Raw genomic sequence first — 19,204 nt, 5'->3', positions numbered from 1 at the left:
ATGGGCACCTTGCCGACACTGTTCCTGATCTTGGTGTTCTTACCTCATGGTCTTCAAAGCTGTGGTAAGCTGTAGTTGCCCCCTCCTACTTTAAATGCAAAGGCAGCTACATCTACAAACTAGAATGAGAGGTTTCGGTTTGAGTTTGGAAAGGCTGGTATTCTGTACTTTCAGAAGACAAAATTAAGGAGGGATTTAATGGAGGTGTTCAAAACTATGAAGATAGATGAAATGAGGGTTACTATTTCCTGTTGGAAGAAAGTGGGGACTGGAGATGCTGGAGATCATAGTCGAGAGTGTGGTGATGGAAAAGCACAGTAGGCCAGACAGCATCCGAGGAGCAGGTGAAGCGACATATTTGGCATAAGCCCATCATCAGGAATGCAGCTCATGGGGTGGGTGAGGGATGGGGGTTGGCTGAGAGATAAATGGGAGGGGGGTGAGGTTGGGGGGAAGGAGAATGTGAAAAGTAAGTGAAGGTGGTGGATAAGGTGATAGGTCTGAGAGGAAGGTGAAGCGGATAGTTGGGAAAGGCGATGGAAAGGTCAAGAGGGTGGTGCCGAGTTGAAGGCTTGGGGCTGGGATAATGTGTGGGAAGGGGAAAATTAGGAAACTGGTGAAATCCACACTAATCCCATGTTGTTGCAGGGTTCGAAGGTGGCAGATGAGGTGTTCTTCCTCCAGGCGTCAGTTGGTAAGAATTTGGTGATGGAGGAGGCCCAGGACCTGCATGTCCTTGTCAGAGTGGGAGGGGGATTTGAAGTGTTCAGCCACGGGGCGGTGGGGTTGGTTGGTGCAGGTGTCCCAGAGATGTTCTCTGAAATGATCTGCAAGTTGGTGTACTGTGTCCCCGATGTACAGGAGACCACATTGGGTGCTACACATACAGCAGGATGACATTGATGGAGATACAGGTGAATTTCTGTCGGATGTGGAAGGATCCCTTAGGGCCTTGGACGGTGGTGAGGGGAGGTGTGGGCGCTGGCTTTGCATTTCCTGTGGTGACAGGAAGGTGCTGAGAGTGGGGTGTGGGCTGGTGGTGGTGGGGGGGCATGGATCTAACAAGGGAGTCGCAGAGGGAATGGTCTCTTTGGAATGCTGATAGGGGTGGGAAGGGAAATATATCCCTCATGGTAGAGTCTGTTTGAAGGTGATGGGGGGTGATGGAATGTTTCCGAAGTTTGGTGGAGTGGAAGGTTGTGACCAGGAAGGAGTTCTGTCCTTGTTGCACTGCGAGGGTGTGGTTGAAGGGAGGTGTGGGAAGTGGAAGAGATGCGCTGGAGGGCATTGACGACCAAGTGAGATCTTGGAAGAAGGAGGCCATCTGGGACCATTTCAGAGAACATCTCCAGAACACCCACAACAACCAAGCCTTTGGTTGAACACTTCAACTCCTCCTCCCACTCCGCCAAGGACATGTGGGTTCTGGGCCTCCTCCATCGCCAAACCCTTACCACCCAATACATGGAGATAGGATGCTTCATCTTCCACCTCGAGACCCAGAAACCACACATGATTAATGTAGATGTCACCAGTTTCCTCATTTTCCCTCCCCCCGCCCCCACATTATTCCAGTTCCAAGCCTCCAACTGAGCACCGCCCTCTTGACCTATCCACTCCACCCTCCTCTCCAACCTATCACCTTCTCCCCCACCTTGATCCACCTATCCCCCCCAACCTCACCCCCCCCTCACATTTACCTCTCAGCTCCCCACCCCCAGCCCACAATACCTCATTCCTGATGAGGGCTTAGGCCTGAAACTTCGATAATATTTCCAGTGACAGGAGGGTCAATTCCTCGATGACACGGCATTAAGACATTTGGTGGTTGCGGTGGGAAGGTGGTGGTGTGTGATAATGAAATATATTTGACACAGCCTTTGTTGAGATTTGGAAACTTCCACTGGTAAGGATGGTGGAATCGGATTTGACAATAAACCTGTAAAAAGTGGCTCAGGCGAATTTTACAAAAGTTATTATGAGTTAGGCTACTTGCGCAAAGATCAGAAAGAGAATAAGAGATTACTTGCAACTCAGTGAGCAGATTAATTTTGTCTCAATTTCTGCTGCTTCCGTTCAAATGTTTTCCAGGAGATTACAAAGAATGTGCGGCCCAGCTGGAGAACCAGTTGGATGAGTCTCTGAATGACCAAGACCCAGACCCCAGCGTGGTACTTTCCCTGTGTCTGGTGAAACACAAGATCGAACCATCCATTGTCAACAGACTTAAGGAGACTGTTATTAGCAAAGGTAAGAGAGCGCAGTTGATACAAATATGGCCTGCTGTCTGGGAAACATGTCAGTACATTCTGAGCACCGCTTTCAGTCCCATGCTAGTAATTAAGATAATCGACTGAGTGAGGGATCCACTGAGGGAATGTTGCACTGTCGTAATGTTAACACTGAAGGAATGCTCATTTTCAGGTGTTAGTGCTGAAAGAATTCTGAACTGAAAGGGAGTCAGTAATATTGGGGTGCTGCTCTGTCAGAGGTACAGTGATGAGAAAGTGTCAGACACCTAAGTGTTAAGGCAGCCCTGCACTGACACGGTGTCAGAACTGAGTGAAATTTCCAAGTTCACAGTGTCTGCACTGAGGGGTTCCCTCGCTGTGTGAGGCTCAGTACTGAGTGGGCAATGCACTGTCGGACGGTCAGTGCTGAGGGAGTGCCGCACTGAGAGGGTCAGTGCTGAGGGATTGCCGCAATGTGGGAGGGTCAGTGCTGAGGGAGTGCTGCAATGTGGGAGGGTCAGTGCTGAGGGAGCACCGCACTGTTGGAAGGTCAGTGCTGAGAGAGTGCTGCACTGTCGGAGGGTCAGTGCTGAGGGAGTGCTGCACTGTTGGAAGGTCAGTGCTGAGAGAGTGCTGCACTGTCGGAGGGTCAGTGCTGAGGGAGCACCGCACTGTTGGAAGGTCAGTGCTGAGAGAGTGCTGCATTGTTGGAGGGTTAGTGCTGAGGGAGCACCGCACTGTTGGAGGGTCAGTGCTGAGGGAGTGCCGCAATGTGGGAGGGTCAGTGCTGAGGGAGTGCCGCAATGTGGGAGGGTCAGTGTTGAGGGAGTGCCGCAATGTGGGAGGGTCAGTGCTGAGGGAGCGCCGCACTATGGAAAGGTCAGTATTACAGGATTCCTGTGATTCGTGCAGAGTGACAGCAACAGTCTCATATGGTCATAACTGCAAGAGCATTGTTCGATTGGGTTGCCATTACTGCATAAAGACTGTACATTTAGAGGCATGGACAATGGATGTGCTGAAAATATCAGGATTCAGATACAACTTGCACAAAGGCGAAACACCTGAATTTGTGAAATCAGAGGATCACTTTGCCTGTGCAGACACTATTGAAACATTGGTGCGTTGCTTCTTATGTTCTCTTCTCTACAGGGGCGAGTATGACCAGTGGGAAACTGGGCCAGTACGTATTGGCATTGATCTGCTGTTGTGAAAACCCAACGAAGCTGACCATTGACAACGAATTGAACCATGGCATCAACCTGGAGTCATTGCTTTTTGACAAGCTTGGCCAAGAGATTAAAAGCATCGGTAAGGGTTGTCAACAGGCAAGGGGAAAGCTGTAAGAACAGAGATGAGATACGTCTTATCAATGTGTTTATTTACCAGGGGTTTCTGGCTACTCCAGTGTTTAGAATCAGTGTCATAGAGTCACACAGCATGGAGACAGACCCTTTGATCCAATCAATCCGTGCTGACCATAATCCAAAATTAAACTAGTCCCACTTGATTGTGCTTAATCCATATCCCTCCAAATGTTTCTAATTCACATACTTATCCAAATGGCTCTAAAACATTGCAACAGTATCTGCAACCATCACTACTTCTGAAATTTCATTCCACATGTGAGCCACTCCGTCAAAAAAAAAATCAGTGCAGGATAGAGTCATACGGCATGGAAACAGATCCTTCAGTCCAAGCAGTCCATAGTGAGCATAATCCGAAACTAAACTAGTCTCATCTGCCTGTGCATGGTCCAGATCCCTCCAAACATTCTTATTCGTGTACCTATCTAAATGTTTTAAAAATGTTTTAACTGTACCCGCATCCAGCATTTCCTCTTGAAGTACATTCTATACATTGAACTACTGTGTAAAAAATAAGACAAAACCCTCATGACATTTTCAAGTCATTTTCCTCTCACCTTAAAAAAAAAGTACTCCCTAGTTTTGAAATTGTCCACCCAAGGGAAAAGATACCTGCCATTTAGCTTATCTACACCCCTCATTATCAGCCATTCTCCTTCCCTGATTTGCTATGAAGGATCCTTTTGTTTGCTTAACTTTCTTTCTGTCTTTGGGCCTGTCTCCACCTATCTGCTCACTTCACCAAGCACCCCCAACACCCAAACCCTGTCTCTCTTTTATCTCTCTGTCTCTGTCTCTCTGTCTCTCTCTCTCTCCTGGTGTCCGCTCTTTGTTGCTCTTCCTCGTTCTTTGTCCCTCCATCTCTCTCCCTCTTAGTCTCTCTCTCTCTCTCTCTTTGATTCCTCTTACACCCTCTTTGTCTTTCTCTCTCTACCCATCGTCTGTCTCTCTCTTTCACTTTATTCCCTTTCACACTTTCTTTATCTCTCAGCCGAGGAACCAATTTCATCAGCATAGGAACCAATGACTCCCAGCTCTCTTCACAGTTGGGAATATGGATCACAAGGCTCGAAACATTAACTCTCTCCACAGATGATGTCAGACCAGCTGAGTTTCCCCATCAATTTTCTGCTTTACTTTGAGGGGCTCAATATGCAGCTCTTTCCATGAGGACGGTCTGTTAAGATTGCCAAACAATCTCCTCTTTTGTTGTATCATAACTTGGGCGACTGTGTGAAGTTTGCATGTTTTCCCTCTGTGTGTGTGTGTGGATTCCTATCAGTTTGCTATCACAGTCCAAAGATGTGCAGTTTGGGTGAATTAGCCATGCTAAATTGCACATAGTGTTCAGGGATATGTAGGTTAGGTGTATTCGTTAGGGTCAAATGTAGACTAACTGGGTAGGGGAATGGGTCTGGGTGGGTTAATCTTTAGAGGGTCAGTATGGACTTGTTGGACCTAATGGCCTATTTCCAACACTGTAGGGATACTATAACTCTGTGATAATGAGAAATATTAACCTTCCTCTTGTGGGAGTGGCATCGGGAGGGAGTGATGCAAAGTGTAGTGCCATTTGTAAATATATGCCTGAATGGCACACAGAAAATGAATTTCTAAAACCGAGAATAGGACTTTGGTATTCTTCAATGTTTTAACATTTATCCTCCTCTGCTCCTAGAGATGAATATGCACCCTCTCACCACCTACTACCAAGTTGCACTTGCTGTACTTGCACTTTGCCAAGATGATTACTTGATTAGGAAGAGCGATATCAAAACTTTCGCACAGGCTGTGATGAACGATGAGCTCTCCTTCGGAGGTCACTTCTCAGTGGGTAAGTGAAACACGTCAGAGAGGGTAGGTAAATGTCAAGTGCAGAGCGGCTGGTGAGAGGCAGGGAGGAATAAAGGGAGACAAGAACAGGCACGGAAAAGAAGAGAGAGGAAGGACAGAACGAAAAGATGAGTGACGTGGGAGCAAGGTAGAGAGGAAGACATGGTGGGGATCGACACAGAAGGAGAGACTGAGAGAGGGCAAGAAACAGAGACAGAGTGAAAGATGGCTGAGAGATAAAGAAAGTGTGAAAGGGAATAAAGGGAAAGAGAGAGACAGACGATGGGGAGAGAGAGAAAGACAAAGAGGGTGTAAGAGGAATCAAAGAGAGAGAGAGAGACTAAGAGGGAGAGAGATGGAGAGACAAAGAACGAGGAAGAGCAACAAAGAGCGGACACCAGGAGAAAGAGAGAGAGAGAGAGACAGAGAGATAAAAGAGAGACAGGGTTGGGGTGGTGGTGGGGAGAGAAATAAAGAGATAAAGTGAAAGAGAGTGAACCAGGAGAGACAGGGAGACAGAAAGAGCAGAGCGAGAGACAGGGAGACAGAAAGACAGGGAGAGATAGAAACATATGGAGAGAGTCTGATGGGCGGCAGAAAGACTCAAGTACGGGAGGGGAACAATCTTCGGCGCATCACAATGTCATCTGTGTGTCCCACTTAACCAAGCTGTCTCCTTGAGACATGGGCATGTCACCCCTTTAGACCAACGGTCTGTTCAGTGGAAACATGCTGCTGAGTGCCATTGAACCAATCTTACTTTCTACTTGTCAACTGCATTGATCCACATATAAAACTGTTTCTCCTCTGGGAAAAAGAATAATTACTTTCTCCTGTATGTAGTGGATGATGCCCGGTTGGAATCACATTTCCCCGCCTCTCGAAAGGTGTTGTGTCCCCCTTTAATCGGTTTGGATTCTGTCGACACGAGCTGCCTGGACACATGAACCTTTCTGTTTCTCCACTAGATACCGGTGCGATGGCTGCCATGGCCTTTAGCTGTCTACACGGTTCCTACAAGCCAGCTGACTCCATCAAGATTGCCTTGACAAAACTGATCATGCAGATTTACTGTGCAAAAGAAGCTCAGGGAACAATTGGAAATATCTATAGCACTGGCCTGGCCATGCAGGTAAGATTCATGTCAGAATCATTGGCACGAGCAGCGAGCAAAGAGTGAGATAAGAGGGGAGTAAGGAGAGGCATTGGTGAAAGTGCTGAAAGAGAACAATGGACAAAAGGTAAGATACGTTTGGGAAGAGATGATAGGAGAGAAAAGTTGGGTGGGTAGAGGGAGACGGAGAGTGAGAGAAGTTTATTGGTTGAGATTTGGGAAGAGAGAGAGAGAGAGAGAGTGTCCATGAGGGAAAGGGAGGGTGTGCTAAGAACTGAAAAGTGTGTGTGTAGAGAAGGGTTGGAGGTGGAGGAGAGGTGTTGGGGGGGGAGGGGGTTGGTTAGTTGTGCACAATAAAATTGAGGGTCTGAGCTGCAGGAGTGAGAGGTATAGGGAAGATGGCGAGAGACAGAGAGGTATGGACAGAAATGGATAAAGAGGTGATGATGAAGATGGAAAGAAAAATTAACTGAAAGTATAAGATCGCACAGGGACAGTGAGAGAGAGAGAGGAAGAGAAAGTGAAATAAATTAAGGTAGAACGAAGAGACAGCGACATGAAAGAGAGCCAAAGGGGCAGGAAGAGAGCAAGGATGAGGCACACATATCAGAAGAGACACAGAACACTGGGGGAAGATGGGGACAGGAAAATCAAAGCACGGACAGAAATTTCAGTTTTGATCTCACCTATATATGGAAATCAAAGTAATACACTGTGTGTGTGGGCTGGCCTAACCATGATATATAGAAATGAGAACGTACAATGCCCTTTTAAAAGCAATCAAGTCAAGATCAATAAAGACCAGAACTCTATCCAATGCTTGTGTAATCTCGTCATGTCATGTGAATAATGAAACTACACTCCTCATGTAGATTCAGCAATGTCAATGGTGAGTAAAGATATATACAATGCTCCTCATTTGTTTGCACCAATACCGAATCGACCAGGAGAGTCTACAATACACTGTGAATGGTTTCGTCATCATTTTAATCTCACAAATCTCTTCCATTTTACATCGAATCTCAGTCATCGGTGTGTTTTTTAACCAGAGTTTTTTTTTAACTTGCAGCAGAATGCTTCAGAGTATACATGGCCCTTGACAAGAATGATTGATTACAGTGAGGCAGGGAGTCTTTTGTTTTTCTGAGGGTTGCTGATGTGGGAGACAAAAGTCGAAGTGATGAGCAACATACTTGAGCTAACTACAAACTGGTAGAGAGTGGCGTGCTGTTAATGACATTGGATTATTAGTTCAAAACACTGACCTAATGTTCATGGGACAAGAACACTGCAGATGATGGAATTAGGTGATAAAAAGAATTTAAAAAGCAAAGTTGAATAACACATGCTGAACAGCCAGCATGTAATGACTTGTCAGAATCCATCAAGTTTCCTCATGCCATTTTGGAAATCAGATCTGCCACACATATCTGATACGGCCTACACGTGATTACAGACCCACAGTGTCATGTTTGGCTCTGAACTGTCATCTGGTCAGATTGGGATGAACAGAACATATGGCTGAGCCAAAGAGACCCAGATCCCATAAACTAAGAATAATAACAACTGTAGATCTCTAAATAATATTTACATATGAAGTGAAGAAAGCACTTTCATGTTTCTTAACATCACTGCTGTTCAACACTTGTTCCTTGACGCTTGTGAGTTTATGTTCCATAACTACCAATCTAAGACATTGATCATTGACCTTCCAGTTCACTGAACAGACTTCATGCAATTCTCTACTTAAATAACAGCTTCGAAAACCCTGTTCACATATTTCAAGCCGTGACAACATACACAGACAAAACATAATCCACAACATTTTAACACACTCAGCACCATTCAAAATAAAATATGAAATGTCTAACAACTCTCAGATGTTAGAAAAAATGATCATGATTCAAATCATAATCTTCACCTTAAAAAAGCGAAATTTCTTTCTTTCATCGCTGCATAGGAGCAGGAGTAGTCCATTCAGCCTCTTGAAACTTTTCCACCATTCAATGGTTGATCTGTGGCCTAACGATATCCATACTTTTGGCTCACATCTCTTTGCTTAACAGAAAAACACCGAAACTGTTTCCAATTTAAAATTAGCAAGTAATCCAGCATCCACTGCTATTTGTGGAACAGAGTTCCAAACATTTAACAGTAGTTTTGTGTAGAAGTGCTTCCTAACATCTATGACCTGGTCCTAATTCTCAGACTATGTCCTCTAGAATCTTAAACCCATACAAATAGTTCCTCTTTACTTGCCTTGCCTATTCTAGTTAATATCTTGCAGAGTTCAATCAGATCACCATTTAACCTTCTATATACCAGAGAAACAGGTTTAATTTGTGCAATATTTCCTCCTAACAAACACCAAAGTCCAGGTATCATTCTACAATCTCTCATCATTGTTAATACTCTGAAGTCCAGTTATCCTTATGTCATGTTCTGTAATGTTCATTACTCTGCTGCAGTGGCAAGGGAAACAGTCAAATTCTCATCTGCCGTGAGAAAAGTTATTTACAAATCTGGTTGAGGTAAAATTGGGGAAATGTTAAGTATTCACCTAACAAGTGTTATCATGTCATACAGGAGGTCCATGGCTGATTGAGCATGCGGCATTCCCTGACTCTGTCCCTCTCATCTTTCACATGCAGGCTCTTATTGCTAATAGTGATTTCATTCCATTCCCCGTCTGGAATACTTCAAAGATTCCAGAGAGAGTTGTGGAAGAAATCAGCCAGGGAGCCTTCTCAAACTCGGTAATGGCTTCACAGATCTTGCCACCTCTGCTGGACAAGACATACTTGGAGACTGGTAAAGGGTGCTTTGGTGGAGTAAGTGGTAAGTTAATGCCGAATTCAGGTGAATACAGAATATGATGGAACATGTGATTCCAGTGATTATTAGTTCCTCATTTGACTGTTATCCATACACTCCAATGGCTCAATGTCAATACACTAGCCTGACATTTTTTAGGTAGCCATTGCTGAGGTAGATGGAAGTGCAAAGGGAACTCCACACTGTTGGATTGTCGGTACCTAGGGATTACTGCACATTTGGTGAGTCAGTATTGATTATACACCACTCTCAGAGGGTCAGCACTGACAGCGAGTCAGTGCTGAGACTACCACACTGATGAAAGTTCAGAAACGGAGAGCTGCCAATTAGCGGATACCAAGAGAATGATGAACAATTAGAACAGCATTATTGAGGAACACTGCATCTTCTGAGGGTCAGTGATGCAGGGAAACTGTCACATGCAGTGCTGAGAGAAGGTGGCACTTCAGAGAGGTCCCAGCGTGTTTGTTTACAAGTAAATGACTTGCTGTACTACACTGTCAATGAACAGAATGAGCATAGAACCATTGGTATTTGGAACTGAATAAGCCAAGTAATGCTGAATGGTCAACCATGTAACCATGCACTACAGTGGAGCAGTACTAATAGAACACCACTCCTGAAAAGGACCAGCATTGACTTTTAGCTGCAGAATTGAGAGATCCACAGCAAGGGAGCCTTCCTCTGCTTTTGTGTCAGATCTGGGGGAATGTTACATCATGGAAGAGTGAGTATTAAAGGCACGTTACCTGTTTGGGCATCCATACAGAGTGAACACTGAACCATGAGCAGGGTAGTGGGGAGCAAGTGGTGTACTTTCAGAGCATTCACACTCAGGTTGCGCTGTTCTTCAATGGATCTTGTACTGAAGAAGCTTTGTAACATCAGGGTACAGTATTGTCGGCATTGACTGGGGCAGGCCCATGTGAGATGTGCATGGCTGTTGGTGCCATCTTCCAGAAACAGAAAGAAAGAGTTACATTTCTGGACAACAGTTAACCCCGTGATAGTGAGGGCTGATAATTCCATTGTCAGACAGAGATGAGTTATTTCTCTCATATTAGCTATGGCTTTTACTGTGCCTTGGTGGGACATCCATATTATTTACAACTGAGCAGTCCAAGCCTGGAGGATGCAGAATGTTATAGAAATAGAGAACACCTTTGGAATGTAAAGTCACAAAAGTGGAGGCTTATCTGAACTCGAGGGGTTGACCAAGATGTGGAGAGTTGAAGAGATTGCGGTGTAATGGAAGGGTGTTAAGGTTGCAAAAGCTTACAAAAGTAAGCGTGGTGGTAGAGGAGGAATAGTTTACAATGGTAGGAAAAGTTTTAGTGTCTGGGGGAGTCACATGGAAAGGGTAGAGTTGTAGGGCTAGAGGATGTGGCAGATGGGTAGAGATGGATCTAAGGGCTGCTGCAGAGATTAGAGCTGAGAGGTTAAAATTGGCTAGAGAAAAATGGCAAGCTGTAGACTATTACCATGAAGGTGTTTGGCTTTGTGATACCATGCCAGATTCTTATATACCATGTTCTGACCAAATACCATAATCGTTTTGATACTTGAGACAACCAAATTAAATCAACCACCCTACACTGTGTTCACAACACAGTAAAGTTGAAATACTCCTTAATGCCTCTCAAAATTGGTTTGTAATGATACTTTTTAAAAAGCCAGACAGGATCAAACTTTGTGAATAGATGATAACAGAGAACAGGTTTACAGCTAAACAAAAGATTTATCAATTTATTAATAATTCAGTCACTTTAACAGAACAAAGTTAAACTACAATATAATCTAATAAATGTCTATGATTTTAGTGCAATCTTCTTTGATTCTAGCATTGCCAATTTCTGTGTGACAACGGTATTAATGCCTCCTGACAAGGGTATTTCTTTGCAGTTGTTAGTCTCAAAATTACTGCTAAAATGGAGGGTTCTGTGGGCTTCTTGTCATTCAGTTCAGACTTGTTAAGTTGGCATTCCAACTTCGTTATTTAGTCTTGTTTGTGAAACTTGTTCAATTCCAAATAGTTTTCCCAAATATAACCAAGCTAGATTTGCTTGGTTTCTGCAGACCCTTCTCCCCTTTACGGTCTCAATCATAACTTAGCCTATTGATTGGTCTTCACTGCAGCTGGAATGGCATTCTGTTCATTTTTCCTATGTACACCTGGAACATTGGTGCAGTAACTTATTTACTTCAGAGCACCACTTTCTACAATGTGTTATGTCCGGCTGCAATTAACTTGTTCCAGTCCACCATAAAGTCTCTTATTGATCCCATATCATCAGCCTTACCCAACACATGAAACGTAATCGACTAGCTCACTGAAGTTGTTTCCATGGTCCTTAATCTCATAGGCACACGAGACTGCATCTTGCTTGGTTTTTGATGGCACCAAATGCATGCAGATAGTTTCCAGAAGGATCGGCAGAATAGTCATTTCATTCTTAAAATGGAGATTCTATTTTCTGAACTTTTATTAATTTAGTAATGAGAACACAACCAGTCAATCAAATCATTTTCCTGTAGCTTTCGGAGGCACAATCTTTTTTGACTGGAACATAGTCCCAAAAAAAGTTCAAACTTTGCCCATTCCCTGTCAGACTGACTGCCTCCTAGCGGGTTCCCAATTAGAATTCAAAATCTTCATCTGTTTTATCCTAAGGTCACTCTGGAGTCGAAGTTCTGTAGAGCAATCTTTAACAAGAAGCAACATACAATAAATATTTAGGCCAACCCTCATAAACAAAATGCTGTATTTTCTTTGTAAAATGACCTGATGCTCATAGTCCAAAGGCCACCTTCACCTCCAAGCTCACTTGTCACAGCTCTAATTGATATTAAAATTTTAAAAAAAATACTCATAATGAAATGTCAACAACGATTCTAACATATCTATTTGTCTTTTATTTAGGAACACAGTCAAAGGCAGAGATGAGCTATAACAGAATGATTACTGTGGACTACACTGTAAATGCTGGCACCGGTTCACACACTCATTCCACTCATCTAACTGTCCATGCAGGTACAGACCTTCTCAACATTATGCAAATTGCACAGGCAAGGGATGCAGAATACTTTCGGTGAGTCTTGTCAAGCATTGTTGTGTAGTTATAGCGACTTGTACTAAGACACCAATGCATAGTGGAAGATTGTGCGAAGGGATTTTATTCTAAATTATGATGTTGAGATAAATATGGGACATTGAGATGGAACATTGGGATGGGAGATTGTGAGGGAAACAAAGTGGGGGTGGGGTTGACAGTTGTGAAGATAGAGGTAAAAACAATGACTGCAGATGCTGGAAACCAGATTCTGGATTAGTGGTGCTGGAAGAGCACAGCAGTTCAGGCAGCATCCAAGGAGCTTCGAAATCGACGTTGCGGGCAAAAGCTCTTTGGGTTGAGGAGTGGGGAATGGAGTGGTGAGAGATGAGGATCAGTGCTGAATTGATTGTAAAATGCATTGATTGTAAAATGCATTGGAGGAAGAGGCAAAGTTGTAGGTGGGCATCGGATTTTAATGGGTGTCAAGTAGAGAGCTCCACAAGGGAGTGTGAATGTCTGAAGTGTCTGCTGAAATAATTTTGGTGTGGAATTGGGGTTTGGGACGTCTATAGGAGGGATGGTAGCTTCGAGACGATATGCAGGATTGAATTATATGAAATGGTTCAATTGCTGAATTTGAAATGTGGAAATATAATTCATGAATACGACATCATTATTGACCTCAGAATGTGAAGTATCACTTGGCAAGAGAAAAATATACAATCCAATACAAACAAAAATTCCTTGCATTTCACAATGGAAATCTTACTCCCTCATGAGAGTCGGCATTGAGCACAAAAAATTACAATTCTTAAAAGGAAACTCATCTACACCTCATGAAAACTTCCTCATGCCTACTAACTAAGCATGCACTGAAAATCAAACCTACTGAATTCTCAATAGAAAGTTTTGCGACTCAGTGAAAACGTGCCCACATCACTGATGTAATATTCCATCAAGCACAAATTGGAACTTCACTCACACACAGTGTCAACTCAGTTTCCCTCTACACAAGCACTCTTAGAACTCCACAGAATCCCACTCAGCCTTAATAGAATATCTGTCACACTTGTTGGAAAGTCACTTGCATGCAATGGCAACTTATTTACACTCAGTGAAACAGATGCTTGCTACAAAATCTCACTTGTTTAACTGTTTAAAACTGCTTTCACTGAATGTGCACGCACTCTAATTCAATGAGAATTTGCACTCAATGGAAACCCACCCATACTGTGAGAAGATTCATTCACATTGAATGGAGACTCAATGCATCAACGGAATCCCATTTTTCTCTGCATGGAGATTCATTCAATGAACATTAATTCACGTTGAATGGAAACTTGATCGCACTCAATGGGAACTGCTTCATATTCAGTGACATCTCTCTTATACTTGTTAGAAACTTGCTGACATTCAATGGGAAAAAAAATCTTCGAGGAGAGAGTGAGGACTGCAGATGCTGGAGATCAGAGCTGAAAATGTGTTGCTGGAAAAGCGCAGCAGGTCAGGCAGCACCCAAGGGGCAGGAGAATCGACGTTTCGGGCATAAGCCCTTCCTGTTGCTTTTCCAGCAACACATTTTCAGCGACATTCAATGGGAGTTCACACTCACTCAATGAGAAGTCAGTGATACTTGATAGGAATACACCCACAGGAGAACGCGAGGACTGCAGATGCTGGAGATCAGAGTGGAAATGTGTGGCGCTGGACAAGCACAGAAAGAAAGAGAGCATCCTCAGAGTGGGACAGTCGATGTTTCAGGCATAAGCCCTTTATCAGGAATGTGGGGGTGGGGGTGGCAGCGGGGTGGAGGGGGCTGAGCAGTAAATATGAGTGGAGTGGTGCTGGGGGGAATGTAGCTGCGAAGGTGATAGGTAGCTGCAGGTGGGAAGTGGTGGGGGGGGGGGGAGCGGTGGTGATAAGTCAGAGCGGAGGGTGGAGCAGGCCGGTGGGACGGGAGAAGGACTGGGCGGACAGTTCAAGAGGGCGGTGCCGAGGAGGGTGTTGGATCTGGGATGAAGTGGGGGGGAGGGGAAACTAGTGAAATCAATCTTAATACCGTGTGGTTGGAGGGTCCCAAATTGGAAGATGAGGCTTTCCTCCTCCAGGTGGCGGGAGGCTAGGATTTGGCGGTGGAGGAGGCCCAGGACATGCACATCCTTGGCGGAGTTGGGGGGGGGGGGGGGGGTGGAAGTTGAAGTGAAATTCACCCCCATTCAATATGAACTAATCAACTCTCTGTGAAAGTTCATATCGACACAATGCAACTTCACTCGTATCCTAACAGAAACTCATTCACACTGGAAGTAAACGTACACTAATTAATAACTCACACAAGCAATGGAAATTTGCTGACAAAGCAGTGAAACCAAATCAGGATGAGTGGAAACGAGCTCATGTTCAATGGTAAGACACGTATTTGGTAGAAACTCATTCACATTCCAAAAAAAGCTGATGCTCTAATGGAGCCCATGTGTACTTGAGAAAAATGCATTCACAGTGTTAACGCAACGATTCTTGAGAAAAGTCACTCATGCCCAATATAACATCACCGACACCCTATTGAAACTCTCTCTCACGCAATCACATCTTTCACGTGATGTAACCTCAGTTACACTCAATGAATAGAGACATAATAATCGGAACATAGTTAAACTCTATGGACTTTGAAATTCACTGAACGGATGTACATTTTCATTCCACGCAGATGGAATTCATTTTCAATCAAGAGAAGTTATTTTCCAGGGTATGGAAGCTCACTTACTCTAAAATAGAAAACATCACTCAATGAACGATACTTCCATTCGGCAACTCAGACAGGAAGAGGCAGAAGAAAGAGCCAAGGGAGATTTTAGTTTCATGTTCGCAGTGAGAAAGTGTGTGTGAGAATGACAGAGAGAGACCCAGGCACACATGCACACACCAAAAGAGAGAATGAGAGGCAGATAGGAAACAAGGCGGAAAGAAAGGAAGAAAGATGGAAAGGGAAATAGAGAGAAAGACGATCAGGGAGAAACTTCAAAAGAGAATGCTGAAACGTGATAGAAAAAAGATAAACAGTGGCATGGACAGGGTAAGAAAACCACAGGAGAGACAGATACGAGTAGACTCAGTTTCCAATTTAAATAAAAAAAAAGAGATATAGAAAGAGAAAGGAAAGAGATCTACAAGCTGAAAGAAGATACATATGATCTAGGTAATGATGGAATGAGATAGAAATAAACAGAGGAAGATCTTGATGTTGTGTCTACTTCCAGTCTCTGAGTATGGAACCATGCAGGAGCTATGCTTCACTGACACAACTCATCTTTCAGAGTTTAGGTTTTCAGGAATCTATCTGTCCTTGAAACTTATCAATTATATGATGTGTGACCACCTCTGTGTTTGAATATCAACACATTATTCCCACATGTTGTTGTACCCCTCATTTAGATTCAAGGAAATCCAGACTTCCTTGGGCCCCTTCATCACCAGCATTGGTGGTATTCCGGCCAACAGTGATAAAAGGACCTTTTGGCAGTTTCTGAATGGGACTGTGCCAATTCCTGTTGGTAAGAAAAAAATTGTGTTTGTCTCATTTTTACACCACCTATCATCAACTGTGAATGCCCAATATTGAGGTGCAATAACATCAAAATCATTGTCATCAATCAGATTCCATGCAGAGGAATGTGATAAAGAAAGATATGATTAATTTTGCGAATGGATTGATGGAGGGGTGCATAGAGGACAGAACACTCTGAATATAACTTGACAGACACCGACCACTGGCATACTCCTACACAGCAGTCCACCCTAGGTACTGTCAAGACAATAGTACAGACATCTCGTGGCTTTGAGCATCTGACTGTAGAACACTTCACTGGTCTTGATCATCTGACAATGCAGCTCATCTGGCAATGAATTTCATCTGACAGCATTCCACAGTGATTAATGAAAATCCTAATGCTTCTTCAATACCCACATGTTGAAAGTCCATCTATTCCTTATGACTACTCTTCTGACCTTGCAGTGCTCCTGCCAATCAATGGACAGTGCATTGATCTGCAAACTTCGCCACTTAGAATTTGCATGATTCCTTCAATCCTGCCCATCTCATATTTCAGTGCTGACACACGACTGAATGTTTGAGGGGATGGTACACCTTCAATACAGTCCATTCGAACTTGCAGTGTTCCTTCAGTATGAGCATTCCAAAAGAGCAGCTCTTTTTCAATACTTATTATTCCAGGATGCTTTGCCCCTTTAACATTGAGCTTGCAGTGCTCTGCTTTCTCAATGTTTGTTATGGACTCGGTCAGACCTTCTGAAAACATTTCAGGAAGGTAGCCCAGACTCTCACTTTCCTCATTGTTTTAAGCAGGTGTAGAGTGGATATCCAAGGAATGATGAAGCTGGCCCAAACAATTAGTTTTAAACAAAATAGAATTTATTTGCTAGATTATCAAATGAAACACAGAGAAAAGAGAACAGAATCGAGAGTAATTTAACTGCTTAGAAACCAAATAGATTCTATCACAACTTCACGGTGCTCTTCTAAATACATGCAACATTCCCCATAAACATCATCTTAGCAAAAAAAAGGTAAAGTCAGACACAGGTTCTTAAGGGAAAGAGAGAAGGCAGTGAGATTTAGCATGGAACTTCCTTCCACTGTAGCAGTTTCTTTGGATTCCCCAGCTTCAACTGACTGCTTGCCAAAACCAAACCAAACTAGGGAAAGCCAAACTTTCATTGCAGAAGTTTTTTTTTCTTAGCTTAATAGCTTCCTCGAGTAGATAAATGCAGACAAAATGGGATATCTGTCTTTATGGCCCTTCTGAGCAACATTAAGGGTAACCTAACCTTCTTAAAAGACATCATCACATGTTATTGTTGTGCATGGATATGTGTAGCTTGCTATTCTGCTCCCTGGAAGAATATCGTGGACAATCATTGTCTGCTTTGCTGATTGTAAGTCCTAACAAACTCAGATTTAACTCTGTTCTTCTTTCTTAGGTGTCGCAGAGTACAAACCTTCCAATGGGGAACATGTCATTGCAATACTGTCCAAATATTGATTCATGATAGTAGTGAAAAAAAATTAAGGTAGTGGAAAATAGTCTGAGACTAAGTACTAGTGTATGTTTTCAAGGTATGTGCAGAGAGTTTCAAAAATGGTTCCTTTGCGTATTAATCAATAAACATTCCACTCTCACAGCAAACAAACATCTTTCCAAGTTAAAGAAATACCACTGACCTCGACATGACCTTACTCTGATTTTGGCATGAGCTAACCCTGATACTGATATAACCACACTTGAAATCTGCCATGAATCTAATCTTAACTCCAAAGCGAAACTGACCTGACCCAATACTGACTCCAATGTGACCCACCCCAATTTTCACATACCCCTTAGTTGACTTGCCATGACCCTTTTATGACAGCCCCACCTATCACCCAGGACTCCTTCATAATCAGAACTTATTGGCACCCATGCCATAAAAGATCCTATTTTGACCTCTTTGGCTGACCCCTTGACATGCTGTCACATTGGCTGTAGCCCTGTCTTGACATAATCAATTGGATTATTACCCCAAATGGATGTAAGCTGAAAATGTGTTGCTGGAAAAGCGCAGCAGGTCAGGTAGCATCCAAGGAACAGGAGAATTGATGTATTGGGCATGAGCCCTTCTTCAGGATCACTAAGCTCATGCCCAAAACGTCGATTCCCCTGCTCCTTGGATGCTGCCTGACCTGCTACACTTTTCCAGCAACACATTTTCAGCTCTGATCTCCAGCATCTGCAGTCCTCATTTTCTCCCAAATGGATGTAAGCCGCATTGACATCAAGATCCCCTAAAGCCATTCAATTTTGCCTTTGGAAGATTCTGCAGCCCTTCAGAATTGTCAGGAAGCCTCCTCTATAGCTGTGAAAGTGCTTTTTGATTGTTTTAAGAGTACCCTTGGACAACCAATTCCTTCCTCAAGGGCCTCAGTAATAAACTATCATGCCATTCTGGACAGACATAAGCAATTCTGCATCTGACAGAGGAGTGTACCATATCGAGGTTGAAAGGTAGATTAATGACATTCAAGTCAGCAAGTTGGGAGGATTATCGATCACTAAGCAATAACAATTGTAATCTTCAGGAAGGAATTGTTTATATACTTGAAAAGGAAGGCATTTACTCGGGAAGAACAATTGGAGTCTGACATTGATTCCTACCACATATCAAAGAATGATTACAGGTACAAAGCATTGAGAGTCATCCTTTAGCAAACTCCCATAGCTACCTGAACTACACCTACTTTCGCCCTGTATCCTGCAAAAACACCATCCCATTTTCCCAATTCCTCCCGCTCCGTTGCATTTGCTCTGATGAGATGTTCCATTCCCAAGCATCCCAGATATCCTCTGGTTTCAACCAATTTTGTTAACCCCCTTTTCATCCAGACAACCCTCCACAGTACCTCCTCCATTCCCTGTTCTACTGCTCTAAACACCACCTCTCCAAACATAATAAAGATAGTGTCCACACTTTACCACCCTACCAGCCTTGGCACCCAACGTATCATCCTCAAACTCTTCTGCCAAGTCCAATTAGATTCCCAAGAACATCTTCTCCTCCCCATCCCTCTCTGCCTTCCACAAGGACCGTTCCCTCTGCCACTCCTTTGTTTGTGCCACACTCCCCACCAATCCCTCCAAATCTCAACCCCCAGTGCCTTTCCATGCAAGCGAAAATGATGAAACATCTGTCCTAACAATACGTCCCCCACTCCTATCC

The 19,204-nt window shown here is 43.6% G+C and overlaps 1 protein-coding gene across 1 annotated transcript; it reads left to right on the top strand.

Moving 5' to 3' along the window:
* Positions 1 to 18,037, top strand: LOC140458714 (transcobalamin-1-like). The gene is made up of 9 exons (XM_072553376.1): positions 1 to 64; positions 2,092 to 2,250; positions 3,384 to 3,542; positions 5,277 to 5,432; positions 6,400 to 6,563; positions 9,197 to 9,383; positions 12,301 to 12,469; positions 15,866 to 15,984; positions 17,432 to 18,037. The coding sequence occupies exons 1-9, from the start codon at positions 1 to 3 to the stop codon at positions 17,491 to 17,493; spliced, it is 1,239 nt and encodes a 412-aa protein (XP_072409477.1). The 3' UTR covers positions 17,494 to 18,037.
* Positions 18,038 to 19,204: the final 1,167 nt, after the last annotated feature.

Source organism: Chiloscyllium punctatum, chromosome 34, assembly GCF_047496795.1.
Source record: "Chiloscyllium punctatum isolate Juve2018m chromosome 34, sChiPun1.3, whole genome shotgun sequence".
Taxonomy (NCBI): Eukaryota; Metazoa; Chordata; class Chondrichthyes; order Orectolobiformes; family Hemiscylliidae; genus Chiloscyllium; species Chiloscyllium punctatum.
Note: the sequence above shows the minus strand (reverse complement) of the source record. Positions and strands in the feature narration are given on the sequence as shown.